The sequence below is a fragment of the Ailuropoda melanoleuca genome, chromosome 11 (assembly GCF_002007445.2).
Source record: "Ailuropoda melanoleuca isolate Jingjing chromosome 11, ASM200744v2, whole genome shotgun sequence".
Lineage (NCBI taxonomy): Eukaryota > Metazoa > Chordata > Mammalia > Carnivora > Ursidae > Ailuropoda > Ailuropoda melanoleuca.
In genome coordinates, this window is record NC_048228.1 from 69,592,580 (window position 1) to 69,618,652 (window position 26,073).

Here is a 26,073-nt window from a genome sequence, read left to right on the forward strand (position 1 = left end):
AACAGACACTTTTCCAATGAAGACATACAAATGGCTAACAGACACATGAAAAAATGTTCAAAATCTATCTCCTAACTTTCAATCTGCAGTTGTCTTTAGGTCTAAAATGAGCCTCTTGTGGGCAGCATATGGATGGATTTATTTTTTTAAAGTCCGTTCTGATACCCTATGCCTTTTGATCGGAGCATTTTTTTAAATAATAATTTATTATGTTATGTTAGTCACCGTACAGTATATCCTTAGTTTTTGATGTAATGTTCCATGATTCATTATTTGCGTATAGCACGCAGTGTGATTGGAGCATTTTGTCCGTTTACATTCAGAGTGATTATTGATAGATATGAATTTAGTGCCTTTGTGTTACCTGTAAAGTTGATGTTTCTGGTGATGTTGTTACTTTTTCTAGTCTTTGTTGCTTTTGGTCTTTCTTTCCCACTCAAAGGGAATATTTCTTGCAGGGCTGGTTTAGTGGTTACAGACTCCTTTAGTTTTTGTCTGGGAAACTCTTTATCTTTCCTTCTATTCTGAATGACAGCCTTGCTGGATAGAGTATTCTTGGATGCATGTTTTTCCCATTCAGCATATTGAATATATCATGTCACTTGCTTCTGGCCTGCTAAGTTTCTGTGGAGAGATCTGCTGTGAACCTGCTTCATAGTACCTTGTAGGTTAAGGACATTTTTCCCTTGCTGCTTTCAGGATTCTTTCCTTGTCTGTGTATTTTGTAAATTTTAATACGATATGTCTTGGTGTTGGCTGGCTGTTGTTGATTTTTATGGGAGTTCTGTTTGCCTCTTGGACTTTGAAGTCTGTTTCCTTCTGCAGATTAGGGAAGTTTTCAGCTACAGTTTGCTCAAATTAACCTTCTGGCCCCCCCCCTTTTTTCCTTCTGGAACTCTTATGATACGAATGTTATTATGCTTTATGTGGTCGCTGAGTTCCCAAAGTCTACATTCATGATCCAATACTTTCTCTTTCCCTCTTCTTGTTAGCTTCATTATATTCCATAATTTTGTCTTCTGTATCACCGATTCATTCCTCTGTTTCATTCGTCTTTGTTGTCATTATATCCAGTTGGTTTTGCATTTTGGTTATGGCATTTTTTTATTTTGGCCTGACTAGTTTTTATTTCTTTTATCTCTAAGGGACTCTCTAGTGTGTCTTCTATGGTTTTCTCAAGGCCAGCCAGCATATTTATGATTGCTGTTTTAAAATCTGGTTTCGGCATATTACTTGTGTATGTTTTGATTAGATCCCTGGCAATTGCCTCTTCTCGTTCTTTTTTTTGGGGGGTGAATTCCTCCATCTTATCATTTTTTCTGGGTCACTGTTTGTGTGTGTGTGTGGGCATGTGTTAGGAAAGCCTGTTATAGTTCCTGCTCCTGAGAGTAATGGCTATATTAAGAGGAGGTCCTATACTGTCCAGGACCTGGTGCTTCAGGAAGTGTTTCAAATGTGCACTCTGCTGTTGTGTTTTGGCTGCTCTTTCCCTCAAGTCAGTCCTCTGCAGAGTTTCTCCTTGCCTGCAATGGGGAGTGTTTGGACCTTGTCCAGTGTGTGGCATTTTAACTAGGTGTGCTTTGGTTTGCTTATTAACATAAGCCTGGTCCTATTTCCACTAGAACTGAAGCTTTGCAGCACTCTATGATCAGTGGACTTGGTGCGTGTGAGGGGTTTGTGCTGGCCTTCTGGGGAAGGGCGTCCTGTGCTGGTTCTCAGGCTGACTTGCCCTAGTAAGGGTGCACCTGCAGAATGCAGGGGGGTGGGGCTTGGCGTGAGTGGCTCCAGCCTCCACCGGGGGCACTGTGTCTGTCAGTGTCAATGGGTGGGGGTGGGGGGGAATGGCGATACACAGCTCTTTCATCCCCAGAGCAGGGAGTTCATACCTGCCACTGTTCAGGAAATCCTCACAGAAGAGCAAACAGTCTCCCCTCTTGTGTCCCTGGCTTCTGTCAGAGCCCTGATTTCACCCTGCCTGTGTCTGAGCTGTCTCTCTGCCAGGCAGTGCAGTACTCCTGTGTTTTACCTCCGGCATGCGGCTGAGGTGTGGACCTGTACTGATCTTCTGTGGGAGGGTCTTGCTGTGCTGCAGCTGGTGCCAATTTGTCCCAGAAAAAGGAGTCACAGGATTGCACAGGGGCTCAGAGTTTATGATAACGTGCAGCGAAAAATCGGCACCAAGCTTTGCTGCCTTCAGTAGGTGTTTCTGTTCCTATGCTAATGAACAGGGCATCATGTTGGCACCTGCCAGCTCTTTTGTCCCCTGAGAAGCCATGCCACCTCTCTCAAATGAATTCTGAGAAGGGAAACTATATCTTCCAATGCGACCTAGGTGATCCTCAAACCACGCTGTCTGCTCCTGGGCCTCTGCCCTCCTTCCCCACAGGAGCACTGTGATGCCCACCAGGGTTCACCTGGGCCCACCAGCGTCCACCTACTTCTAAAACGGCAGACTTTGAGCTCCACTGTTTGTAAAAACTTACAATAATCAGCTGATCTAGTTTTCCCAGTCAGTGGTTTTAGGAAAGTGTTTCTTTTGTGCAATCCCCTGCACACTGCTTTCTATTTCTCTATCTCTCTCTCTGAGATCAAGACTCCTCTCCTCCACAGCATCCATGATTCTTTTATCCCCAGAATCACATCTCTGCAGTTCCTACCTTCTACCATGTGGCTTCCATTTTGCTTCTAGTTCTGCAGTTTGTTCTCTCAGCATTCCGATCTATTTCTTGGGTGTTTGGAATGATTTGATATTTATCTAGCTATGTTCTAGGGATGAGGCAATCATAGGGTCCCCTACTGCTCTGCCATCTCAACCCATATCCTTTTTTTCATATATATGTATATTTATTTTATTTTAATTTAATTTCAGTATAGTAACATACAGTATTAATGAGGGCTCCTAAATTCTTGCTTCTCACTTTATTCTATGTGAGTAGAGGCAAGTGAAGATGTTACTTGCCTTATGATAATGATACTAGCATATACATTCACATATGAGCCACAGAGTAAGGCAGGATTGGTACTTTTCTCATGCTGTTAACTAAACAAGTTTAGCTCTTGAAGCAATTGACTTAGGATTTCAAATCTTAAGGTTCAAAGATGTGTAGGTGTCATTTGGACCAAGTCTGAGTTTTTAACTTGATAAAATAGCACCACATTTATGGAAGTTATCTTAGATCACACAAGGAACTAGTGGAGGATGGGACCACTAGGACCCATGTTTCCAATTTCTTTTTCCTATACCCACCTTGTAAAAGACGGCATTGGGAAATAAACCATTCCCTTACCATACTAGATCACATTCCTGTTGGCCAAAATAACTGAGTTCTGGTTGATTTTCACTCTTAAGCTTTAAAATAATATTTTAAAATTTCTGTAATAAAGGAAAAATTAAGCTCTCTGAAAATTTAACTGATACAAATTTCAGCATTTTATTTATTTCATAAAAGATTCTGAAGTTATTTTGACATTGAGAGGCCCCAAATCTTAGTCTATGTTTGAGTCCTATAAATGGCACTAACTAGATTTAAAAAATGAAGATTAAACCCTCTAAAGCCAGAGATGGGAGAAACTGTTCAGAAGAGCAGGACATTTAGTTGAAAGCCCATATCTGCTTTATCTGTCGTTATAAAACATGTTAGATATACATATCCTTTGACTTAATCTAAGACATTGAATAATTGTGTTTGTATAAATTTGGCATAATTCTTTGATACAATATTAGAAACAGTTCCTGATGGAATGTTAATTATTTTTCCAATTAGGTAGGTATCATGTATTCCTTCTAGAAAATATTGAGAAAAAAATGAAGTTTGTGTAGAGTTTATATCAACCAAAATATCCTACTATCCAAAGATAACCCTTGTTAAAATGTTGGGATATTTGTGTGTGTGTGTGTATAACATTTTTTATTCTTATTACAATAAGAATGTGTGTTCATCATAGCATGTTTAGAGGATATAAATAATTAGAAGAAAATGAAAATCACAATTTGAGAACCACTTCAATAAATATACCATAATTAGAAAAAAATTATTCCTCTACCTTTGAACACTTAGGATATCAGTACATAATATTTTAAGCATATGAATGATACTTTGGTTCTGTAAAAATAACTATCAGGTTTAAACCATAAGAAAAAATAAGTACGCTATGTTTTGACTTCTCATATTGGGAGAGTTTCGGGAAGACTGGATTAGTCAACAATTTGCAGAGGGTTTAATGAACTGTAACTTAGGAAGGACCCCTGAGTTTTGCATAGCAGGAGAAGTGAGAAACAGCCAGACTATAGGGGCTAACGAAGTTAGGGAAGAATGGTAGGATGTATAGATCACTTGTGTGTACCATGTGCCAACAAATAGCAGTTGAAAACTAAGAAGAGTTTGGAGCAGGGTTCAGAATTTGGGCACCAAGTTCAAAGAAACATTATTTTAGTGATGAGTGGATATTTATGAAAATTTTTAGTGAGTGGTGAGGGAACTGGTAGAGAAATTCATACTATGAGGTAATCCTAGTATCTCCATTCTCGGCTTAGTTTAAAGATATAATTCACTTAGGAACTTCTGACCCTCATTTGGATCTCAGGATGCTTACAGCCATTAGGCTTTCATTCAGCAAGTATTTAAAGAGCAACTCATAAGTCTGAGTGCTGAGGAGACAACCATAAACCACACATAGCAGAAATAAAATATGGTTCCTTCCAGGCCTAATAAATGAATATTCTACTGGTGGTACAAGAACTCTTTCATCTTTACCACTGAAGTCATCTTATTTTTTTTATAATAATTTTTTATTATGTTATGTTAGTCACTATACAGTATATCCTTAGTTTTTGATGTAGTGTTCCATGATTCGTTATTTGCGTATAACACCAAGTGTACCATGCAATATGTGCCCTCCTTAATACCCATCACCAGCCTATCCCAGTCCCCCACCCCCCTCCCCTCTGAAGCTCTCAGTTTGTTTCCCACAGTCCATAGTCTCTCATAGTAGAAGTCATCTTAGATGCACTCGTGTTGGCTCTTTTTTTAAAAATTAATTAATTTTTAAATATTTTATTTATTTTTGTGAGAGAGAGAGAAAAAGCAGGAGCAGAGGGAGGGGCAAAGGGAGAGGGCAGAGAGAAGCTGTGGGACTCGATCCCAGGACCCCGGAATCATGACCTGAGCTGAAGGCAGATGCTTAACCGACTGAGCCACCCAGGTGCCCCTGTTGGCTCTGTCTTAAGTCACTTTTACTGGCCTGATTTTTGTTGTTGTTAACAGTGTGGTTTTGGCAATTTATGCCTTCTGAGTTTGAATTCTTGCTCTGTAACTTACAAAGTTATGCCATCCTGAGGGAGTTAGTTAAATTGAATCTTCTACTCTGTAAATGAGCTTAATTATACCCATCTATTAAAGCTGCTGTAAGAATTAAGTGGATAATAAATGTGCAATATGAAACTTAATACCTGGTTCATCACAGGCTTTCAATAAATATTAGCTATCGTGGTGAAGATGGTGGTGGTGGTGATAGGATTCCTTGGGTTCTGGATTTGGTGTTTTCTATTCAATTAATGTGGCATGGCAAAAACAGCAGATAGAGATAGAGAGACATCAGGAAACAAAAGGTTGGTTGGTTTGGAGTGGGTGGGATCAAAACAAGATGTGCCATGTCCCACCCATTGTTGGAAGGAGGTCTCCCGAGCAATGATGGCTTTTGGAAAGATAACTTGGTTTCATGGAAAAAATATCACACTGTGTCATTAGTTTTGGATTTCAGTTTGAGTTTCTAAGTCATTTGTTATTAAAAGAGTTAATACATGTGAAGTACGTAGAACAGTGCCTGGTACACAGAGGTACTCTGTAGATGTTTTCTGTCATTACAAACTATTATCATTCACTCATTTAGTTTTTCTGTAATCTAATAAATATTTAGTGAGAGCCGATTTGCTGCCAAGTTGCCTGCTAGACATGCTGGGTGCAGGATGAACTAGGTAAACGGTTGCCACTTTGAAGATAAGATTCTAGCAGAGAGGACATCTGCTATTCTTCGTCAGGTCTCTAAGCCCTTCTGGGTCTTAAGGTCTTCATCAGTAAATTAAAGTTTGGCTGTAAAATTTTACAATAGTATCTTCCAATGACACTATTTTCTTGGCTGAATATATGCTGATTATTTATTTATATATTACATTTTTATTGATACCTACCGTATATAGGCACTGCTAGGTGCTAGGAATATAGTAGTAACCGGAGCGGACGCAGCATTTGCCCTCACGGAACATTAAGTCCAAAGCACGAGGCACAGGTTGACTAGATAATCGTGAGCTTGATTAGGGTTACAGAGGTTAAAATGCTAGGCTTGTGTTATTGATTTATGTGACAGAAACAAAATATATATATATTACTCTTGATAGAAGGGCCATTATAAAACACTAATCCAGATTTTTTTCCTCCTATTTTGTGTTTATATTGTCTTGTCTGCTTAAACAGGAGCAGTTGGACATCACGGAGACAACTTGTTAGAGAAGATCATTTCAGCGCTTCCCCAGCTTCCAGGTCACACCAACGATGTGATGGTTAACATGGTGGAGCTTACAGCGCTCCAGAATGAGGAGAAAAATCAGAGTATGGTTGCACCAGGCTGTCTTGCACAATCCAAGTAAGATATACAGGCTTTTTTCCTTCTCTCATCCTTCTCTCTCTTCCCTTTTCTTTTACTCTGAGGCCAGCTCTTTCTATAGGAAGGAAGCAATGAAGAGTTGGTCTGGTTGAAAAATTCAGTGGATAACATTTAGAAAAAAGCATTTTCCCCCTAACTTTGAGATAACCAGACCCATTAAACAACAATAAACCAAAAAGTATGGAAGTGTCATTTATAGAGGTATTATTTAAATGTAATATAAGCTTGTTCTGAGAATCAGTTAAGTGAGTCAATTTATACATCTCCATTCCACAGATGGTTTCACATGGATTCGAGTCCAGGCTTACTCAATTTCTTTTCCCAGTGGGCTTTTTCACATGACTAAATAATCGCCCACAAAGCTATGAACCAGTGCCATCTTCCTGTGTGTAAACAATATGCTCTGGGACATCAACGAGAGAAGTTTTCCTTTCTGTGTCTATTTTTCACATGCTTAGAGAAGTCATAAAAAGAAGATGGTATACTTCATGTTTTGCAGAGTTTCACAAATAGAAGAACATTTCTCCAGAAACATGATAATGAAAAGCTAACAGTAGTTACCCCCTCTACTTTGTCCATCATCAGTAATTCTTGTGAGGAAAAAAAAGTATTAGAAGATGGAAAAGTATCTGAGTATCTGTTTCTCTTATCTCTCTGTTTTTAATTTTTAAACAAAACAGGATCTTTTGCATTATACTTTCAAATCTTAATAGTAACATATATTTTGAATTTCCTATCATATCTGGAATTAGTTTTCAGCTCTTGAATTTTTCATCTTTTTTGGGGGGGGTAGTTCATAACATTTATTGGGTGCCCAGAGTGTATGGGCCAGTGTGGGATGAAAGTGGAAAGTTCCGTACCCTGTCTTTTTTGTATACTTATACACACAATAAAAGCATAGGCCATGTGCTCACTTTGGTAGCACATATACTAAAACATAGGCCTATGGGTTTGCAGCTATACAAACCCAGAAGTAGTTGTGATTGGAGATATTTTTAGCTGTTCAGAGGGCCATTCAAAAGTTACTTATCAAGGACTTACTATGAACCTTCTCTGGACTAAGTAATATGAAAGACATAAAATAATTGAAAGTATAATTTTTGCCTTCAGCGACTACTTTTCTTATTGGGGTAGTCCTTTTTACACACTGGTTCAATTAAAATACAATAGAAATTATGTGAACTCAAGACTCAGGTGTCTGTTACAGATTATAAATCCTACAAAGTGTCAGGTCCACAAGGTCTCTGTAGATCAGTGTAGGCCTTGTGGAAGTGGTGATACTTGACTTAATTATATCTTGAAGAATTTAGAAAAAGAAAAGGGCTAACATGAGTATAGGTATGGAAAAGAGAATGGTCAGGGCCTAATAGGATGGGGTGTGAGAAAGAAAGACCACCACACTAGACCCCCAGTGCCATCTGCAAAACACTAATGTTTTTCAGGACTTACCACATGCCAAGGGCACTTCCGGGCATTTTACATTTGGGAAGTCATTTAAGTTTTATGATAACCTAGTGAGGTAGGTGTTGTTATTCCCCCATTTTACCAGTAAGGAAACTGAGGCAAAGAGACCATAAGTAACATAGTTAGTAGAAGGTGGACCTAGAATTTGAGCCCAGATTGTTTGGCTTCAGAACTGCGGTCTTAATTTCAGTGCTATCTGTGTAGGGGCCAGAGAGGAGCTAGGCTTATACATAGATTTAAAGAGACAGAGACAAAAATGAAGTTACTTGATGATTTAATTTCAAGAGTCCTATTCATTCAACATAGCAGTTACACTGGCAACACAGATCAATTTTGGCTAATTCGAGCAAAAAAAAGCGTTTATTAAAGAGATTGAACATTAACACGATCAAAGGAAGAACTTTTTTTTTTCTTTCTCAAGGAAGAACTCTTAATCAGATTTTGGAAAGGACCACACAGTTCCAAGGGTCTAGAACTTAGGAAAAGCCTCTTCAAGGCCTTGACATCAGAGAGACTGAATTTTAACTGTTTTTGGTCATGAGTCATTCTGTTTAAGCTTTAGATTCTAAGGGAAAATGTGAGATTGGCCTCACTTGGGCCTTGTGCCAACCCTCTGCCCAGTGGGGATTGGAAGCAGTTCATACTGGTTGAGAATTGTGCCAAGATTGTATGGCCTGGTGGAGGGGTAGTCCTTTAAAAGAAAATGGAAACATTTATCAAAAGAAGGGCAAAGGGCTGCTGGGCAGGCAGAAGCAATAGATGCCCTTTAATAATTATAACACACACTTACATAGCACTTACTGTGTAACAGGCGTTGTTCTGATCACTTTCTATATAGTGACTTCTCTGTGAGGGGGTTCTATTACCGTCCCCTTTTATAGAGAAGGAAGGAGATTGAGTGACATGCCTAAGGTGGCACAAACAGTTGGAAGGGGCGGGGCTTGTATTTGAACCCAGCAGTCTGGCTGTAAAGTCAGTGCTTACTGTTACTCTATGCTGACTCCTCAGAAGCCAAGGTACTTACAGAAAAACCAAGTGAGCCCCCAGAGAAGTGTGCAAGAAGAGAAAAGAGTTGAATCCAGCATTAATGACCAGGGACGAAACAAATTCTGACAAGTGTAGCAGGACAAATGTAAAGAATCTCTTAGATCTACAAGTTATATTGTGATTATGATCAATTTATTTAATTTTGATTCCCCAGCATTCATTCTACCCCAGGTTTAGTCCAAAGCTTGAAACAAACCAGCCTTAGAATCCCATTTCCCTTGCCAGTGATGGTTTAGAAATGGGGAGGTGACGAGAGAGAAAGTCATCTTAGGGCTTCTTGATCAGGTTTCTTTGCCTCTGAAAAGAGACTCAAGAAAGAGACATGCTTTCCCCTCTTCCTCCCCTCTTCCCCCAACTCCCAGGACTGATTAAGTCCTGAAAGTGCTGAGGCATTCTGCTTACAACCAGAAGTTGAAGCTGATATGTGGAAGGTGGCATGGCCACAGGTGCCCCAGAGGAGAGCAGTGATGGGATAATATGCCTGGACCCCATGTTATGTAGGAGAGTATACTCCCTCATTGTTTAAGCCAAATCGAGTCTCTTTTCTATTACTTGCAATCGAAGGCATCCTAACTGATATATTTTCTGTACCTCATTATTTCATCTATAAAATAAGGGTGTTGGCCTAAATGACTTCCAAGGCTCTTGGTTTTTAAAATAAAAATTCTTCCTTTTTAAAAAAAATTTTAAATTTTTTAAAAAGATTTTATTTATTTATTTGAGAGAGAGAGAGAGCAAGCACGAGTGGGGTAAGGGGCAGAGGGAGAAGCAGACTCCTCGCTGAGCAGGGAGACTGATGTGGGACTCGATCCTGGGATCCCTGGGATCCTGGGATGATGACCTAACCCGAAGGCTGCCGATTAACCCACTGAGCCACCCAGGCGCCCAATAAAAGTTCTTCCTAACTGAGTCCTTGCTATAACTCAGCTCTGCTTCTGAGCACTTAAGACCAAATTCATTTGTGTGTGTGTGTATTTTATATATATATATATATATATATATATATATATATATATATATATATATTATAACCTTTATATTAATATATATATATTACATTTATATTAGTATATATATAATTAACCCCCCAGTCTTTACTTTCATTGGATGCCCTTTCTTCTTATTTGTGAGTATTGTCATAGAATATGAGTTTTGAGAGCCATCTAAGTATGAGGGTGTGGTCATAATTGTCAAAGGTATTGATGAGTTCTAGCAGGATCTGAATAAAGAAAACTTTCACAAGAGCAGGTTTGGTGACATAGGAGGACTAGGAGTCAGGTTGGAGAGGTGGGTGGTGAGAATGTGACAAGCAAATAAAGGTTTTATACGCAACTAATGAATCATTGAACTTTACATAAAAAACCAGGGATGTATTGTATGGTGACTAACATAATATAATTAAAAAATATGATTATAAAAAAATAAAGCAATAAAGAGAAAAATTAGGTAGTTTCTTTACAATTGCTTGGAATACTGAGAGAATTATGCCGATCAATTTCTCTGCAAAAGGGGAATTGAAATAAATTACAGCTTTTGTAGTATAAACTGTACTTCCATCAAGATAATAAGAAACACTACTACCTCCTACAGCACCCCCCAAAACTTCTCAGGGAAAGGAGTGTGAGGATAAAAAAATTAGTACTAAAATGAAAACAGATGAGTGCTTGGCAATAAACAATGTGCCTACAATGGGATAATCTTTAGAAAGCAAGCCTCTAACTATGATATAATCCTTGATAATCAAAACTTACTGCTAATATAATTTTTATAAAAGGCAGTGTATAATCCTAGCAATTAAAGTTACTGCCAATGCAATGAGAAATTGATAACTTTAAATGCATTATAACTTGGCTTTCCAGTCCTTGTCCATTGGTCCCTGGATTACGTGGAATCTTTTGTCCAAGAAGGAGACAGAATCTTTTCTGTTCTTAAGTTTTCCTTCTGTTGAAATGGGTTTCTATTCTCGCCCAGGCTCCATTCTCTCTAGCTTATTACTCTTTCAGTTCCGCGAGTACACTACACCTGATGCCCCAGCTGCATTTGCTATGTCTGGCTTGCTGCCCCTGACTCTGGCCTAACCCAGCACCCACGTCGCTGCTGGTTCTGCTCGGTCCAGTGCCCACTTCTCCCAAATCTCCCCATATGCCTTCAGGTCTTTCTCCCATCTTAGCACTTCCTATTTCCCTTCTCTGTTTTACTTATTTTCTCCTTAGCACTTTCTAATATATGTATTTATGTTGTATTTTTGTGTCTTCCTTTCCTAAAGGGCTATAGAGAAAACTCACTGCTAGAAAGTCCCCCCAGAGGAGGGAGATTTGTCTGTTTTATTCACTGTGATGTCCCTAGTACCTAGACCGATACCTGGCACTCAAGGGATATTTGTTGAAGTGATAAGGGCAGGATCCGTGTATGGAATGAGGCTGCTGAATTAAGAGAGGGTGAAGCCAAATCCGAGCATAGGAGAGATTAGTTTGCAGATGTCTAGATTCTAATTATTGAATATATGAAATGCTCTCATTGTGTTAGCAAAACATAGCAAAATTGGCCGGGCAATTCTACTTGTAGGACTTCTTTCATGGATGTATTCTGCACACATGTAGAATGATATATTACATTCATTCATCACTAATTTGTAATTGCAAATGGAAATGATTGCACTGTCAGTTCAGCAAATTGTGTTACACATGTGATGGAATTTCAAATATCTGTTGAAATAGAATGAAAAACGAAGTTGTTTATATACTGATAAGCAGTGAGCTTGATGACATATTTCAAATGAAAAAACTTGAGGTATAACATGCCTATTTGTACAAAAGGGTGAAATATACACATGTATAGGGAACTGATGGTGCTGGCTATCTCTGTAGACTGATGCTGTGGTCTGGGGGCACACCGAGGAGTTAGAGAAATGAATAAAGACCAAGGAAGGAGGGATATATCCTACTCTGTATACCAGTTTGTGTGCTTTGAATTTTCAATCCTGTGAATGTATTTCCTATTAAAAATAAATAGAAACTAGATGTAAATAAAAATCACTATTTTCTTTTTAAGCTAATTTAAGATGGGATTCTGTGCTCCTAGGGAGGAAAGTAGCTGTCTCTTATTTTGGAAACTCTGCGATGCTTTTCTCCTTCTACGTTGTCTTCCCTCCTCAACAAACCATACTTTCCTTTAAAACTTCTTATTAAAATGCCAAAACCTGGGGTGCCTGGGTGGCTCAGTGGGTTAAGTGTCTGCCTTCAGCTCAGGTCATGATCCCAGGGTCCTGAGATCGAGTCCTGCGTTGGGTTCCCTGCTCAGCAGGGAACCTGCTTTTCTCTCTCCCTCTGTATGCCACTCCCCCTGCTTGTGCTGTCTATTTCTATCAAATAAATAAATAAAATCTTTAAAAAAATTCCAAAACCCTGCACTGTAATTATTTGTTACATGTTCTGTCTCCCCTAGTAGATTGTAAATTCCTTGAAGGTAGTAACTGTGCTGGAACTCTTAAGAGGTATTAGTAAATTGAATAAAAAATGAATAAATGAATGTCTTTTTTTTTTTTAAGTATTGTGAGAGAGAGGGAGAGAGTACACGCAGGGAGAGGCAAAGGGAGAAGCAGACTCCCTGCTGAGCAGGGAGCCTGACATGGGACTCGATCCCAGGACCTGGAGATCATGACCAGAGCCAAAGGCAGACTCCTAACTGACTGAGCCACCCAGGCACCCTATGAATAGGTCTTAATAATAGGTTGAGACCAAGTTTAAAAGTGATTATGTCAATCCATGAAAAGCCTTATCTACTTAACTTTAGCACTTAAGCCACTGTCTAGCATTGTTGATTGATATCTATCTAATCTATCTTATTTCTTCCTTTTAGTTTCTTCTTTGTACTTTACTCCAAATTTACCTCATTGTCTAGGTCACTGAGAAGGAAGGAGGGTAACACTGAGGGCATGAATTTTGTTAGGCATTATGCTAGGTATTTTAAAATGTGTTATTTCACTTAATTCTGTTAAATAGCAAAACTTCAATAAGTAAATTTTAAAGAACTATTTTTTAAGGCATGAGGGGCAGAGGGAGAGGGTGTGAGAGAGAATCTTAAGCAGGCTCCACACCCAGCTTGGAGCCTGATGCGGGGCTTGATCTCACAACTCTGTGATCAGGAGATCATGATGTGAGCTGAAAGAGTCGGACTCTTAACTGATTAAGCCACCCAGGCACCCTTTAAAGAACTATTGATTTTATTATGGATTCATGAATTGGGCAACATCCTGCCTAGCAAGTGGAGGGGAGCTCCAAAGGGCTGTAGAAAAGGAAAGATTTTAAAAGGTAGAGAGGGAGTAGGAAAAAGGAAATTATTAGCAAAGAATCCATTGATTTAGGTGAGGTCACCCTCCTAAGGGGAAAAGAAGGGGTCTATCAGTATTTCCTAGTGCTCACTAGGAAATTTCCATGTTGACTGATTAAAGGTTATATTTCTGAGGTGTTGAAACTGCAGTTAAGTTTGGTATTAAGTCTTGATTTACTGACTTAAGACATTAACCTAAGTGATGCCATTTTGGGCCTGTAGTTTTTCTTTTAACAATTCTGAAAGCAGCTCTACAAGGTGGATATTCTTCTTCTTTTTTTTTTTTTTAATTTCAATAGAAGTTTTAAGAAAGAGACTTAAGTAACTTGCCCTAAGCCAAAGTTTCCCTAAGTGATTGAATTAGGTCATTTAACAAAATTATTTTTTAATTCCAGGGCATATTTCTTTTCCAATGTATCGTGACTCTGATACATGCTTACTTGAATGGATGTATAAATAAACCATAAATTTGGAAATAGTTGGTATTCTAGTTCATAAAAAGCAATATTTTAAGTCCAGTTTTCTTGTTAGTTTTTATTTTGGAGGTAGGGATTTTTTCCCCTAGACTATACAACAATGAAAAAAATGGAGTAGATTTTATGGAATAAGAGACAGATGACACAGTGGTTGCAGCCTAAGCAATGGTGAACCAATTTGTTGTTACCTTTTGCGATGTCAAGTAACCTAATAATGATGTATATCAAAGTCACGAACTAGGCCCTTTAAGTCAAAAATTGTTAAATTACCTCTTAATAGCCATACGTTTATCTCCTCTTTCCTTGGTTTGCAAGTACCAATTAAATGTTACTATTAGACACAACATTTTCAGAGGGAATAAAGGTAATTTTTCTTAGAACAGAGACAGTGGTACTAGTCTGATTTTAAGTTTACCTTCAGATAGAATGACTGAACTTGTATGTGAATATTATGTGAAGTATATTTAGTGTCGAGGTTGAGGGGGAGAGCCAGCACACAAGAGGTTGTGTTACCACACAGCAGTGTTGTGAATGACCTAGGCACTGGTACAGACTATGGGCATCTCCTTAGCCTGTACCAAAAAATAAATGTTACGAAAAAATACTATTCAGGGTGCCTGGCTGGCTCAGTTGGTAGAGCATCTGACTCTTGATCTCAATGTCGTGAATTCAAGCCCTACATTGGGCATGGAGCCTACTTTAAAAACAAAGAAACACCCCCCCCCCCCCGCCCAAACACAATAAACTGTTCAAGTAAACATTACAGATTGACTAGGAGAAAGACCTACCTCTTCTTAGCATACAACTTGCTATATTTAACTTTTTTGGGGGAATTCTAAAGATCATCTGGTCTTAGTTACAGGTTTAGAAAAAAGAATTAATGAAAAATTTGTAGATAATGGGGTGAAATAAAGCATGGTTCTTTTCTGAAAATGAGGGGATAAATGAATCTTCTAAGAAATAGTTAAATAGTTTAATATGCCAGAGACTTTTTTAAAAAGATTTTATTTATTTATTCGACAGAGAGAGAGACAGCCAGCGAGAGAGGGTACACAAGCAGGGGGAGTAGGAGAGGAAGAAGCAGGCTCATAGCAGAGGAGCCTGATGTGGGGCTCGATCCCATAACGCTGGGATCACGCCCTGAGCCGAAGGCAGACGCCCAACCGCTGTGCCACCCAGGCGCCCCTTAAGTTATATTTCTTGATAAAGAATTATGTTTAGTAGTTATATTTTTGAGAATTCTTCTGTTTTAATGTGTATTTTGAAAAAAGAAGGTTTGAAAGTAGAAATTATTTTTCTATAATTGCTGACATATTGCAACTCTGTCATGGTATCGGTTAGTTAAGGAATGTGCAGGCAATCCCCAGAATCTTTTTCATATTGAAAAATTTAAAGTGGCTTTGTGGTCTCTATGTTGTGAGAACACTGAACTCTGGGTCATTGTGGCCTTGCAATCCATAATTTAAATGGAAATTATGTCTCCTTTAGAAAAAGCTAAGAATTCTCTGAAGTCAGTTAAAACAGAGAAGGAAGAATGGAAAGACTGATTACATTTGAATGACAAATTCCTGATTAGGTTGCTGTTTACTGCCAAGCAAAAGTCAACAAGTCAAAACACCTAACTCCTCATGAGTTAACCAATCAGAGCCATTATTGGGGTGCTTCTAAATCTTAGGTTGTGTAGACTAGAGTGTATTCAGTAGCATGGCAGAACTTTCCTACACTTCTGGCTACAGCTTCTCTACTCTATTGCTGGCTGGTATTCTTGCCTGAGGGTACCTTTCTTTTCTTTTACTTTTGCCTTCTAATGACCATGTCACACAGGGATAGTGACTGGTGGTAGGGTGGCTGGGATCAACAGGGTAGGGGTAGTTGCCCTTCTTCTAGGAAGAAGTATATAAGAATGAGATGGTTTTAGCATAAAGAAGTCATTTTGGGGTCCAAGGCAGGTTCCATTCCTCCTTTCCATTCCTCTGAAATCGAGGAAGCTCATTTGGGTGAAAATTCAGGAAGTTCATCATAGATGAAAATAGGAAAGTGAATCGTCTAAGCATGTAAATGTGTGTTGTAGTTTATTTACAATGTTTATTAATTGATTACTGTGTGATAGGCACTTATGAAGACAAGATCTCTGTTGTCATGGAATTTTTTCTAAGAAGGGGGAGACAACAAATGGATACACAAGTGGATATATAGTGTCAGCCAGGGATAAGTGCTATGAAGCAAATAAAGCAAGGCAAGGGAATCAAGAGTGACTAAGGATTTGGGGTGGTGAGGAAGTGTATGGAGGAGATAGAAAAGGTCTTTCTGAGATGTCTTTAAAACAGAGACTTCAGGGAAATAAATTATAAGCCTTGTGGATATATAGATCTAGAACATTCCATTCTAAGGAAAGGATTAGTTGTTCAAAGATAACTTGTGATGTTAATTTGTTTTCCCCTCGTGGCCAATGATGTTGAACATCTTTTCCTGTACTTATGTTCCGTCTGCATATTCTCTATTTTTTTGACAAGTAATCAAAGTACTGTATTTTCTCTCTATATTTCTATCATATTACATATAATAGTATAATTATTAAAAAGATATAGGTTTTTTTTTCTTTCCAAGTTTTTATTTAAATTCCAGTTGTTTGGAATGCCTGGGTGGCTCAGTTGGTTAAGCGTCTGCGTTTGGCTCAGGTCACAGTCCCTGGGTCCTGGTATCGAGTCCCACATTGGGCTCCTTGCTTAGCAGGTAGCCTGCTTCTTTCTCCCTCTGCCTGCCGCTCCCCCTGCTTGTGCTTGTTCTCTCTCTCTCCCCCTCTCTGAGAAATAAATGAAAATCTTAAAAAAATAAATTCCAATTAGTTAACATACAGTATATTAGTTTCAAGTGTACAATTTAGTGATTCATCACTTATATAAACCACCCAGAGCTCATCACAATAACTGCCCTCCTTACTACCCATCAGCTATTTATCCCCAAACCTCCCCTCCAGCAATCCTCAGTTTGTTCTCTATAGTTGAGAGTCTGTTTCTTGGTTTGTGTTTCTTTCCCTTTTTTCCCCTTATGTTAATTTGTTTTGTTTCTTAAATTCCACATGAGTGAAATCATATGGTATTTGTCTTTCTCTGACTTATTTAGCTTAGCATAATACTCTTTAGCTCCATCCACATCATTGCAAATGTTAAGATTTCATTCTTTTTGATGGCTGAGTAATATTTCATGTGTGTGACCATATATGTATAAATATATACACACCACATCCTCTTTATCCATTCATCAATTGATAAACATTTGGGTTCTTACCATAATTTGGCTACTGCTGATAATGCTGCTATAAATATTAGGGTGCGTGTATCCCTTTGAATTAGTATTTTTGTGTCCTTTGGGTAAATACCTAGTGGTGCAATTGCTGGATTGTAGGGTAGTTCTACTTTTAACTTTTTGAGGAACCTCCATACTGTTTTCCAGAGTGGCTGCACCAGTTTGCATTCCTACAGTGCAGGAGGGTTCCGCTTCACATCCTTGCCAACACCTGTTGTTTCTTGTGTTGTTAATTTTAGCCATTATGACTGGTGCGAGGTGGTATTTCACTATAGTTTTGATTTGTATTTCCATGATGATGAGTGATGTTGAGCATCTTTTCATGTGTCTGTTAGCCAACTGTAAGTCGTCTTTGGAAAAATGTCTATTCATGTCTTTTGCCCATTTTTAAACTGGATTATTTGTTTTTTGGGTGTTCAATTTTATAAGTTCTTTATATATTTTGGATACTAACCCTTTATCAGATATGTCACTTGCAAATATCTTCTCCTATTCTGTAGGTTGCCTTTTAGTTTTATTGATTGTTTCTTTTACTGTGCTGAAGTTTTTCTCTTGATGATGTCCCAATAGTTCATTTTTGCTTTTGTTTTCCTTGTCTCAGGAAACATATCTACTAAGAACTTAATATGTCCGACATCAAAGAGGTTGCTGCCTGTGTTCTTCTCTAGTATTTTAATGGTTTCCTGTCTCACATTTAGGTCTTTAATCCATTTTGAATTTATTTTTGTGTATGGTGTAAGAAAGTGGTCCAGTTTCATTCTTCTGCATGTCGCTGTCCAATTTTCCCAACACCATTTGGTGAAGAGACTGTCTTTTTTCCATTGGATATTCTTTCCTGCTTTGTTGAAGATTAGTTGACCATATAGTTGTGGGTCCATTTCTGGGTTCTCTATTCTGTTCCAGTGACCTATGTGCCTGTTTTTGAGCCAGTAACATATTGTCTTGATCACTACAACTTTGTAATATAACTTGAAGTCTTGAATTATGATGCCTCCAGCTTTTTCTTTTTTCAAGATTCCTTTGGCTATTCAGGGTCTTTTCTGGTTCCATACAAATTTTAGGATTATTTGTTTTAGCTCTGTGAAAAATGCTGATGGTGTTTTGAGAGGGATTGCATTAAATGTGTAGATTGCTTTGGGTAGTATAGACATCTTAACAATATTTGTTCTTCCAATCTATGAGCATGGAATGTTTTTCCATTTCTTTGTATCATCTTCAATTTCTTTCATGAGCATTTTATAGTTTTCAAAATACAGATCTTTTATCTCTTTGGTTAGGTTTATTCCTAAGTATCTTATGGTTTCTGGTGCATTTGTAAATAGGATTGATTCCTTGTTTTCTCTTTCTGCTTCTTCATTAGTGGTGTGTAGAAATGCAACAGATTTCTCTATGTTGGTTTTGTATCCTGTGACTTTGCTGAATTCATGTATCAATTCTAACAATTTTTTGGTGGACCGTTTTGGGTTTTCTACATAGAGTGTCATGTCATCTGCAAATAGTGGAAGTTTGAATTCTTCCTTGCTGATTTGGATGCCTTTTATTTCTTTATTGTTTAATTGGTGAGGCTAGGACTTCCAGTACTACTTTAAATAGCAGTGGTGAGAGTGGGCATCCCTATCTTTTTCCTAACCGTAGAGGAAAAAATCTGTTTTTCCTCATTGAGAATGATATTAGTTGTGGGGTTTTCACATATGGCCTTTATTATTTTGAGGTATGTTTCCTCTATCCATACTTTCTTGAGGACTTTTTTCATGAATAGATGTTGTATTTTGTCAAATGCTTTTTCTGCATCTATTGAAAGGATTATAGAGTTCTTATCCTTTCTTTTATTAATCTGGTGTATCATGCTGATTGATTTGCAAATATCAAACCACCCTTGCAGCCCAGGAATAAATCCCACTTGATTGTGGTGAGTGATTTTTTAAATGTATTTTCGGATTTGTTTTTTTAGTATTCTGTTGAGTTTCTTTTTTTTCTTTTTTTTTTTTTTTTAAAGATTTTGTTTATTTATTTGACAGAGATAGAGACAGCCAGCGAGAGAGGGAACACAAGCAGGGGTAGTGGGAGAGGAAGAAGCAGGCTCACAGCAGAGGAGCCTGATGTGGGGCTCGATCCTACAACGCCGGGATCATGCCCTGAGCCGAAGGCAGATGCTTAACCGCTGTGCCACCCAGGCGCCCCTCTGTTGAGTTTCTGCATCCATGTTCATCAGGGGTATTGGCCTGTAATTCTCTTTATTAGTGGAATCTTTGTCTGGTTTTACAATCAGGGTAATGCTAGCCTCATGGAATGAGTTTGGAAGCTTTCATTTCTACTTTTTAGAACAGTTTGAGAGCAATAAGTGTTAACTTTTCTTTAAATGTTTGGTAGAATTCATCTGTGAACCCATCTGGCCCTCGACTTTTGTTTGTTGGGAGATTTTTGATTACTGATTCAATTTCTTTGCTGGTTATTAGTCTGTTCAAGTTTTTCATTTCTTCTGTTTCAGTTTCGGTAGTTTATGTTTCTAGGAATTTATCCATTTCTTCCAGTTGTCCAATTTGTTGATATATAGCTTTTCATAATATTCACTTTTAATTGTTTGTATTATTACGGTGTTGGTTGTTATTTCTCCTCTCTCATTTGTGACTTAATTGGGCCTTTTCTCTCTTCTTTTTGTTAAGTATGGGGAAGTGTTTATCAATTTTTTTTTCAAAAAATAAAACAACTCCTGGTTTCATGGATCTGTTCTATTGTTTTTAAGTTTCTGTATCATTTATTTCTACTCTAAGAAAGAAGTTAGCTGCTTCTGCTGGCTTTAGCCTTTGTTTGTTTTTCTTTTCCTAGCTCCTTTGGGTGTAAGGTTGGGTTGTTTGAGATTTTTCTTGTTTCTTAAGGTAGGCCTGTATTGCTGTTTACTTAGGACTGCTTTTGCTACATCCCAAACATTTTGGTCTGTTGTGTGTTCATTTTCATATGTTTCTATGTATGTTTTAATTTCTTCCTTGATTTCCTGGTTGATCCATTCATTCTTTAGTAGCGTGTTGTTTAACCTACCTGTATTTGTGGTCTTTCTAATTTTTATTTATTTATTTTTTTGTGGTTGGCTTCAAGTTTCGTAGCATTGTGATCAGAAAGTATGTATGGTATGATCTCAATCTTTTTGTACTTGTTGAGGCCTAACCCAGTATGTGATCTATTCTAGATAATGTCCCATGTGCTCTTGAAAAGAATGTGTATTCTGCTGCTTTAGGATGAAATGTTCGGCATATATCTATTGATTCCATCTGGTACAGTGTGTCATTCAAAGCTATTGTTTCCTTGTTGATCTTCTGCTTAGATGATCTGTCCATTGCTGCAAGTAGGATGTTAAAGTCCCCGACTATTATTGTATTATCATCAATGAGATTCTTTATGGTTGTTATTAATTGTTTTATGTATTTAGGTGGTCCCATGGTTGGAGTGTAAATATTACAATTGTTAGATATTCCTGTTGGAGAGTCCCCTTTATTATGATACAGTATCTTTTTTTAAAAATCTCTGTTACAGTCTTTAGTTTAAAATCTAGTTTGTCTGATGTAAGTATTGCTACTCTGGCTTTCTTTTGACATCCATTTGCCTGATAAATGTTTCTCCATCCCCTCACTTTCAATATGCAGGTGTTTTTAGGTCTAAAATGAGCCTCTTGTAGGCAGCATATAGATGGGTCTTGTTTTTTGTATCCATTTTGACATCCTATATCTTTTGATTGGCGTGTTTAGTCCATTTACATTCAGAGTAATTATAGATAGATATGTATTTAGTGCCATTTTATTACGTTTTGTTCTTGTTTCTGGAGATTTTTTCTGTTCCTTTCTGGTCTTTCTTGCTTTTGGTCTTTCTTTCCTACTCAAAGAGTGCCGTTTAATATTTCCTGCAGGGCTGGTTTAGTTGTCACGAATTTCTCTAGTTTTTGTTTGTCTGGAACATTCCTTATCTGTCTTCCTATTCGAAATGACAGCCTCACTGGATAGAGTATTCTTGGTTGCACATTTTTCCCATTTCACTCTCTTCAGGCTTGCTAAGTTTCTGTGAAGAGATCTGCAGCTGGTCTTATGGGTCTTCCCTTGTAAGTTAGGGACTCTTGCTGCTTTTAGGATTTTTTCTTTATCACCATATTTTGCAAATTTCATTACAATGTGTCTTGGTGTTGGCCTGCTTTTGTTGATTTTGATGGGTGTTCTCTGTGTCTTCCAGATCTGGATGTTGGTTTCCTTGCCTGAAGTAGGGAAGTTTTCGACTATGTATTTCCTCAAATTTTCTGCCTCCTTTTCTCTCTCTTCTTCTGGTACTCCTATGATATGAATGTTATTACATTTGATGGAGTCATTGAGTTCCCTAAGTCTATTTTGTGTTCTGTAATTCTTTCTCTCTTTGTTCGGCTTCATTATTTTCCACAATTCTCTCTTCAATATCACGTATTCTTTCCTTTGCTTCTTCCATTTTGTTGTCTTTACATCCAGTCTATTTTGAATCTCTATTGTTGCATTTTTTCATTTCTGACTGATTGTTTTATAACTCTTTTATCTATGCAGTAAGGGCCTCCCTGAAATCTTCCAAGTTTTTCTCTAGTCCGGCAAGTATCCTTATGATTGTTGCTTTAAATTCTCCAGCAGGCATATTTCTTATATCTGTTTCAATTAGATCTCTAGCTGTGACCTTATCTTATTCTTTCACTTTGGATGAATTCCTCTTTCTTGGTATTTTGTTTTCCTCTCTGTCTTAGAAAATCCTGTTATGTTTCCTGCTCCTAAGTGTAATGGCCTTATGAAGAAGAGGTCTTCTTCTTATGAAGAGTGTCTAGGGTCTGGCACTTCAGGGAGTGTCTCTGGTGTGTGCTGAGTGTGCTCTCCTGTTATATTTTGGCTGTTCTATCTTTCAAGATAGTCGTGTGTAGAGGCTCTCCTTGCATGCAGTGGGCAGTGTTTGGACGTAGGCCAGAATGTGGTGAGTTTTAACTATGTGTGCTCTGCTCTGCTTGTTAAATGGGACCTGATTCTACTTCCACTAGAACTGAAGCCTTGCAGAAATCTCTGGTCAGAATATGTGGTTTGGCGGGGGTTTCTGCTGGTCTTCTAGGGAAGGGGACAGCTCTGCTGGTTCTTAGGCACAGTTGCCCAAGAAAAGCAGTACCAGCAGAGCATGGGGGTGGAGTTGGGTGAGACTTAGTGTAAGCAAGTTAGGCAGCCAGTGTTGGCACCATGCTGTTTACTGAAGTTGGTTTATGCTGAGGGGTGGGGGAAGGCAATGGTGCCAGCCAGCTCCTTTTTCCCCAGAGAAGGGTCTCTGTGCTTGTTCCTCTCAGAGAAGCACTCCCAGAAGAATGAATAATCTCCCCCACTGTGCATCCCAGGCATTTTTCAGATCACCATTTTCACACTGTCTGTCTCTAGGTTGTTTGCCTGCCTTCTCTCCAGGAGCAGCTCAGTGCCCTCCAGACTGTCTCAGCCAAGCCTGCTGACTTTCAAAACTCCAAACTTTAGGGACCTGGTGTGGCAGGGGCTTCACTGGACTTCTGGTGGAGGGTCCCACTGTACTGGGACTGATACAGTTTTGACTGAGAAGGACAGTCATGCCAGAGTGCAGGGTGTGGAACTTGGAGCAAGTAGGTTAGGCAGCCAGTGTTGGGGCCGAGATGCCCTCAGCAGGTGTCTCTGTGCCTATGCTTGAGGGGCGGGGAGGGAAATGGTGCCCACCAGCTCTTTTGTCCCTGAGGAGGCATCTTTGTGAATCCCACCTCTCACAGATGCATTCCAAGTAGAGCAAACAGTCTCTCCCCATGCACTTTAGGTAATCCTCAGATGGTGCCGTCTGTCCCTGGGTTGCTCGAGTGCCTTCTCTCCAGGTGTAGAGCAGTACACTCAGGGCTCTAGTTGTGTTCCAGGGGCAAGACTTGCCTAAGGTCCTCCTACTATGCCACTATCTTAGCTCCCCTCCCATCTGCATATACTCTTAAAGAAAATGTATGAAGTTCAGTTTATCAGGTTTTCTTGTTATGGATTGTGCTTTTGGTGTCAAGTTTAAGAACTCTGCCTAACCTTAGATTCTGAAGATTATCTATAATTTTTTTTCCTAAAAGTTTTATATTTTATGTTTTACATTTAAGTCTATGATTACTTTTTTGGACATTCTTTATTCAAGTATAATTAACATACAGTGTTAAATTAGTTTCAGATGTACAATATAATGATTCCAACAATTCTGTATGTTAATTGGTGCTCATTATGATAAGTGTATTCTTAATTCCCTTCACCGACTTCGCCCATCCCTCCACCTACTCCCCTTCGGTTACCACCAGTTTGTTCTCTATATTTGAGTCCATTTTTTTTAAATGTCTCTCTCTCTCTCTGCTTTTGTTCATTGGTTTTGTTTTTTAAATTCCTCATATGAGTGAAATCATGTAGTATTTGTCTTTCTCTTACTGACTTATTTCACTTAGCATTATAGTTTGTAGATCCATCTATGTTGTTGCAAAGGGCAAGATTTACTCTTTCTTATGGCTGAGTAGTATTCTTTTTTTTATTTTTTAAAATATTTTTTCTTTCCAAATTTTTATTTAAATTCCAGTTAGATAATATACAATGTATGTATTAGTTTCCGATGTAGAATTTAGTGATTCAGTACTTACATACAATACTCAGTGCTCATCACAAGTGCCCTCCTTAATCCCCATCATCTATTTAACCCATCTCCCTCCCCACCTCCCCACCAGGGACCCTCAGTTTGTTCTCTGTAGTTAAGAGTCTGTTTCGTGGTTTGCCTCTCTTTTTTCCCCCCAATATACATTTGTTTTAATTCTACACATGAGTGAAATCATATGGTATTTGTTTTTCTCTGACTGACTTATTTCTCTTTGCATAATGCTCTCTGGCTCCGTCCACATCATTGCAAAAAGATTTCATTCTTTTCAATGGCTGAGTAATATTCCATTGTATATACATGCACCATGTCTTTATCCATTCATTAGTCAATGGGCATTGGGCTCTTTCCATAACTTGGGTATTGTTGATAGTGCTGCTATAAACACTGGAGACAGGTTTTAAACAAATAATTGTCTTCTCTTAAAAGAATAAAAAATATTTTGCAAAACATTCTTTAATTGATGTCATTTGAGTATCCACATGCAGTTATAATATTTATCATTCACAAATCATCCAGAAGTGAATGTCATACATGAGTGTAATTTCTTAGTCATTCCCAAAATTCTGACCACAAATGGAGGTCAGACTCAGACTCTGATCCTGGCAAATGCCAGGAGAAAAAAGACCTGGCTGAGTAGTCTTCTGTTGTACATATGTACCACTTTTTCTTATCCCTTTACCTATTGATGGACGCTTGGGTTGCTTCCATAACTTGATTATTATATTAATGCAGCAAAAAACATAGGAGCACATTTGTGTTTTTGAATTAGTGTTTTTATTTTATTTGGGTAATTACCCAGTAGCAGAATTACTGGATCATATGGTAATTTTATTTTTAAATTTTGGAGGAATGTCCATACTGTTTTCCATAGTGGCTTTACCACCTGGCATTCCCACCAACAGTGCACGAAGGTTCCTGTTTCTCCACATCCTTGCCAATAGTTATTATTTTTTTGTGGTTTTGATTTTAGCCATTCTGACAGGTGCGAGGTAGTATCTCATTGTGGTTTTGGATTTGGATTTCTCTGATGATTAGTGATAAAGAGCATCTTTTCATGGGTCTGTTGGCCATCTGTATATCTTCTTTGGAAAAATGTCTATTCATGTCCTGTGCCCATATTTTAATTGGATTGTTTCTATGATGTTCAGTTGTATAAGTTCTTTATATATTTTGGATATTAATCCCTGATTGGATATGTCACTTGCAAGTATCTTTTCCTATTTAGTAGATTGACTTTTCATTTTGTTGATGGCTTCCTTCATTATGCAAAAGCTTTTTATTTTGCTGTAGTCCCAATAGTTTAATTTTGCTTTTGTTTCCCTTGCCAAAGGAGACATATCTAGAAAAATGTTTCTTTGGCTGACGTCAAAGAGATTATTGCCTATGTTTTCTTCCAGGAATTTTATTGTTTCAGGTCTCATATTTAGGTCTTTAATCCATTTTGAGTTTATTTTTGTATATGGTGTAAGAAAGTGGTCCAGTTTTTTTCTTTTGCATGTAGCTGTCCAGTTTTCCCAACCATTTTTGAAGAGACTTTTTCCCATTGTATATTCTTGCCTCATTTGTTGTAGATTAATTGACCACAAGACTGTGGGTTTATTTCTGGGTTCCCTATTCTGTTCTGTTGATGTATGTGTCTATTTTTATGCCAGTACCATGCTGTTTTGATTATTACAGCTTTGTGGTATATCTTGAAATCTGGGATTGGAGTAGGGTCTTTGTGGTTCCATACACATTTTAGGATTATTTATTCTAGCTGTGTGAAAATGCTGTTGTTATTTTGATAGGGATTGAATTATATCTGTAGATTTCTTTGGGTAGTATGGACATTTTAACAACATTGATTCTCCCAAATCATGAACATAGAATATGTTTCCATTTGTTTGTGTTTTCAATTTCTTTCATCAGTGTTTTTTCTTTAAACAAATTTATTTATTAACTAAGAATAATATTATTATTTTAAGTAAGTTCTGTGCCCAATATGGGGTATGAACTCATGACCCTGAGATCAAGAGTTGCATCCTCTACTGACTGAGCCAGCCAGGTACCCTTCATCAGTGTTTTATAGTTTTTGGAGTACAGGTCTTTCACCTACTTGCTTAAGTTTATTCCCAGGTATTTTGTTTTGGTG

General features: G+C 38.1%; 1 protein-coding gene across 3 annotated transcripts in view; it reads left to right on the forward strand.

The window, feature by feature from the left end:
- SCFD2 (sec1 family domain containing 2) overlaps positions 1-26,073 on the forward strand; it is a 414,644-nt gene that overhangs the window by 11,979 nt on the left and 376,592 nt on the right. For all 3 annotated transcript variants that reach the window (XM_002919405.4, XM_034671818.1, XM_034671817.1), the window contains exon 2: positions 6,471-6,639. In XM_002919405.4, coding sequence (XP_002919451.1) covers positions 6,471-6,639 — 169 coding nt within the window. The remainder of the gene's footprint in view (positions 1-6,470; positions 6,640-26,073) is intronic.